Source organism: Gadus chalcogrammus, chromosome 22 (assembly GCF_026213295.1).
Source record: "Gadus chalcogrammus isolate NIFS_2021 chromosome 22, NIFS_Gcha_1.0, whole genome shotgun sequence".
Lineage (NCBI taxonomy): Eukaryota > Metazoa > Chordata > Actinopteri > Gadiformes > Gadidae > Gadus > Gadus chalcogrammus.
This window is the reverse complement of record NC_079433.1, coordinates 19,909,865-19,914,864: the sequence shown is the minus strand read 5'-3', so window position 1 is coordinate 19,914,864 and position 5,000 is coordinate 19,909,865. Positions and strand designations below refer to the sequence as shown.

The window sequence follows — 5,000 nt, the reverse complement described above, 5'->3', positions numbered from 1 at the left end:
GTCTATGCATATTTAATATAACTGTATCGGAAAATGTATTGTGATGCATAGCCTAATATAATCTAATCGAGAACAGAATTGATAAGAACAGAACAGAGCCTAATTTACCAGAAAGTATCAAGAATATATTTATATGACTATATTTAAATATAAGTGTATGCTCAATTGATGATATCATTGATGATATAATGTGACAAACATGTCCTAACTTCTTCAGTGGTTATGCCAGGGAGCGGTTGGTAAGTGCAGCCTCTTCCTCTGGGTGCTTTCCCTCCAAGGCCAAGATGACTTCCAGATGGTCCGGAGAAAGTGTTTGCCTAAGGTTACTACCCACCAGTCTGCCTGTTGAGAGAGAGAGAGAGAGAGAGAGAGAGAGAGAGAGAGAGAGAGAGAGAGAGAGAGAGAGAGAGAGAGAGAGAGAGAGAGAACACAGATGAACAGTAACCGACTCCACATGTCGATAGCTCCATATTATTCTGTCTTTGTTTTAAGGAGCACACTACCGTTTCTTAATGAAAACGCTTCAGTTAAACCTGACCCCTTGAGCTCGGCTGGTTTCAGGACACACAGATGCTCCGTGCTTCACATCGCCACCCCACCCATCAGACCCCGCCCACCCCTCGGACCCCCGCCTGCCCCTCGGACCCCCGCCCACCCCTCAGACCCCGCCTACCCCTCGGACCCGTCCACCTGAAGGCAGAAATCCCCACCATGCGCTACAGTGTTGTGATAGGCCTCAAATAATTCCCAGTCCTACAATATAATAATATAATATAATTTAAAATAGGTAGTCTAAATTGACCCCCCCCCCCACCCCTTCCCCCCGCCAACCCCCCTTGGACCCCGCCCATCCCCCTCGGACCCCGCCCACCGCTCCAGCCCTGCCCCCCGCCACCTGGCTCCGCTCTGAGCCAACTGGAGGCAGCGCGCTGCTCCTCCTCTCCTCATCATAGACACCGACACGGTCCGGACCGGAGAGCACAGAGCAGAAGGAACGACCAGCGGCGGGATCACATGTTGTGGTTTCCTTTTTTACATTTCCATCATAGTTAGAAGCCACAGAGTTCATTTCCGACCTGCTCTTACGAATGACGGATTTCGAAGGCACGTGAAAGGATCGGGATTGCGGAAAATCATACAGAGTGGCCCGCGCGCTGAAATCAGACAGCCCCGCGCGCTGCTCCGCTGCTGCTGCGGCTGCATCCTCGTGCTCATCTCCTTGCCGCCTCCTCCGCTCCCTGTTGGTGTTGGGAACATCCCCCGGTTTTTTCCTATTCAACTCTTTTCTACAAATAAAACCCAAGTAATTGCCCCTCGAGAGCCCTGTACCTTCTGAGTGTTGGAGTTGGAGCTCATTTCCTGATCCATTGACTGGACTGAGAACCCTAAACGGACCGGGAGGACCTCGTAGGAGACAGGGACTGGGAGGACAGGGATTATTTGAGCCCACAACACCGTACCGCATGGTGGGAATTTCTGCCTCTTTTCAGTGTAAGTGCGACTTCTTCCGTATGATAACAATGTTGTGTTGAGGTTTGTTACGTCTTGGGGAAACATTGGGGGCTTTGTGTTCAGATTGGTGCTTTGCTGTTCGGGTACAGAGTCTGTTAATGACCCCAGGGACCTGCAGTATATCATAGGATTACAGAAGTTTGAATCCACTGACTAATGTCCGAATCCGTGAATACTATGATGATGCATGATGCACTAAAACAATATTCAGTAGGCTATATGACCAAGACGCTATTGGACCATTTCAGATGTTCAATTCAAATGTGATGGTTTTTTGTAAAAAATGTATAGGCCTATATTTCAGAATCGACAAAAAACAAACATGCAACCTAATAATGCAATAGCCTGGAAACCTGAAAACCGGGTCCACACGCAGGAACAAATGATCCATGATCAGAAAAATAAGCCATTCTCGGATAAATTATAATACATATCACGATATTACCTATGTATTTGTAATGATTACACTCAATATAGTAAAATGAGAATATAGACAAATAATAGCCCACATGTAAGGCTCTTGTTAACACTTTTTTTCAAGGTATTTTGGACTAGGGTTTTCAAATAAAAACGGTCAGTATAACATTGAGTCACGCATAGTTCAATGACCCATCAACTCGATCAATTTAAATCAATGAATCAATCTAATTAACCCGACTCTGTGGCAGATATGGCAAGGGATTCCTGTCCATTAGTTAATTAATTAATTGGCTGGTGGCTGTCTCCTCCAAACACTGATCTGTCCCCTCACACGCACCTCACACACGCGGGCTCCTTCTGAACGGAGGGGTTCACTGTAACGCCCTCAGACCTGCTGGAAGGTCAGAGAAAAATATTATAAAATAAACGGAATTATAATCATCTTACTACTAAATATAATAGCCTAATCATTATAATAAAAATAATCAAAATTAATTTTCCAAATTGCCAGACGCATGTGTTTTTTTTTTCTAATTAATAGTCCCTCCTAATCGCAGTTGCCCAACTCCAGTGTGCGTTGATGAAGGCTTTAAATAAAAGGACAACATCTTCCTCCAGTGGGAACCTGGATGTGGATTCGCTGGGACCAGTGCATGCATGCAGGAGCAGGCAGGACTCTGCTGGGACGCAGGCCGTCTGTGACCGACGTTTCTCACGGCTCGGATCACTGAGGGAGAAAAAAAGATCTCTGCCACTAAGGCTTGAACAATTTTTACGCATGCCAAATAGTCTACTGCAACGCGTTTTATGCTTTCGAGTGGCTCGTTCGCTGTTAACCCCCCAGCGAATGGGATGATTAAATCCAGGTGAGCGATGCAAAGCTTTGCATTTATGGCATTTTGAGTACTTTATGTATGTATTTAATTATTGCATTAATCAACATGAAAACATAATCAACTGCAGGAAATCCTAAATCCCCCAGAAGGCTTCAAATTCAACTTTAGTGTGGTCTTAATAAGATTAAACGAAATATCTTAGTGTATGTTCCCTGTGTAACCTTTTTGAAACAAATGGTTCCTTACCCTTGCCGTTGCTATATTCACTCACTGAGAGAACTGCCATAACAGAAAAGACCATTAGCTGGAGTTGGTGTGTTTGCAGAGATAAAAAAAAAAGAGAAAGAGAGATACAGAGTGATGGAGAGAGGGAGAGAGAGAGAGAGAGAGAGAGAGAGAGAGAGAGAGAGAGAGAGAGAGAGAGAGAGAGAGAGAGAGAGAGAGAGAGAGAGAGAGAGAGAGAGAGAGAGAGGGAGAGAGAGTGAGAGAGAGAGAGAGAGAGAGAGAGAGAGAGGGGGAGAGAGGGAGCGAGAGATAGAGAGAGAGAGCAGGCAAGTAAATAATTGCCCACTCCTGAATGGAACAGATATGATATGTAACACCATAACACCATTAGTTGTCGCATGACTGTCTTTGTTTTGTATTTGTGTGTTTGTGTCTGAGGCTTTCTCCTACTTACACATATGTTAGCTTGCGTGTGGGTGTGTGTTGGTGTGCGTGTGTACACTATTTAAACAATGCTAGTCCACTGTCTGCCCACACACTCCGTGGTTCTGGTACATCCTCTTCTTGCTCATATAGTTCCACCATCTGCCCTAGACACCAGCCTGCCTCGCACCTGTCCTCCATCCTCCAGCTCTCCTCCCTGCATCCCTCCATTCCTCCCTTCTTTCCTTCCTATGGTCCAATTCATCCATCCCTTTCTCTCTTTACCTTGCCAACTTCACTTCTCTCTCTCTCTCTCTCTCTCTCTCTCTCTCTCTCTCTCTCTCTCTCTCTCTCTCTCTCTCTCTCTCTCTCTCTCTCTCTCTCTCTCTCTCTCTCTCTCTCTCTCTCTAACCACCCTCTCTGTCACTCTCCCTACCCGTGGGGCGGAGGGTCAAGCACTTCTTTGAGCAGTCGTACGTGGCCTCACAAAAACACCGGCATGGCAGCCATTTTACTCTCTCTCTTTTGCCCTCACACACGTACGCACACACACACACACACAACAACACACGCACGTGCACTGACCCGTCAGACAGAATGGGTGTGCTGGTGATAGCGTGGAGACGGAGTGGAATATGTGCACAGACACAAGCACACATACATTCACACCTGTGTGTTGTTTGATTGATTGCGTCTGCTTTTTCCCCCTTTTTTTCCTTGCCAAACAGCTGTCGCCTTTGTGTGTGTTTGTGTGTTTGTGTGTGTGTGTGTGTATGTGTGTGTGTGATTTTTGTAAGGTAGCTACGACTTTCTACCCGTAGTGTAGTGTAGGTCCAAAACACAGTTTCTTCTTGTTTTTTTCAGATCATAACTGAGAAAAATGAGTTTCTATTACCAGCCATTAAAGAAAGACATGATTCCATTCAGCATGTCGCCTGTTGGCGCTCGTAGGCTGTGATCTGATTTCATTTCTATTAGGTATGGTACAGATATGTTGGGATGCGCTCCAGGTTAACTTCACAGTATTTAGTGTGTCGTACGGCACATGAACGATGATAACTGTACTGGTGAAGAACTCTAAGGCTATCCTGAAGAATCCTTCTCTTTCCCAGTCACCTTTGAGCTCCTGCTTACTCCTGGTGGATTTCCATAACATAGTACATTTTCAACTGACACTTTGTATGGAAACCATCCTTCAAATCTGATCATAAACGTTCAAATGACACGGTCAAATGTCTGGCTTATATGCTAAAAAGTCAATAAAACAAGAAAAAAGGATTTAAAGGTCTCAGGTTATGTTTCTGTAATACTACAGTAAACTGACCCACCAAACAAAAATGGAATAAAACGATGTACAATTTATAGTTGACTCTTTTTTAATTATAAGGGCAGTTTTGGGTTCACAAACGGCCAGCCTCTCATTTATTTCCAGCGGTATTCTTCACATATTGTTGCTTCACCCGACTGGGCCTTTTAAACCCTAATTTTAAGTACAATCTTTAAGCGTTGTAATTTAAATGCAGTGGTATTCATCCATCATGCTCAGATGCATTTTCAGCTTATTTTTTCTCTGTAGCTACCTAT

At 44.8% G+C, this 5,000-nt stretch overlaps 1 protein-coding gene across 6 annotated transcripts in view; it reads left to right on the top strand.

The window, feature by feature from the left end:
* The first annotated feature begins 941 nt into the window (after positions 1-941).
* runx1t1 (RUNX1 partner transcriptional co-repressor 1) overlaps positions 942-5,000 on the top strand; it is a 69,124-nt gene continuing 65,065 nt past the window's right edge. For 5 of the 6 annotated variants that reach the window (XM_056582356.1, XM_056582352.1, XM_056582355.1 and 2 more), the window contains exon 1: positions 942-1,491. In XM_056582356.1, the coding sequence (XP_056438331.1) occupies positions 1,464-1,491 (28 nt within the window). In that variant the 5' untranslated portion in view covers positions 942-1,463. The remainder of the gene's footprint in view (positions 1,492-5,000) is intronic. The other variant, XM_056582357.1, reaches the window with a different exon arrangement.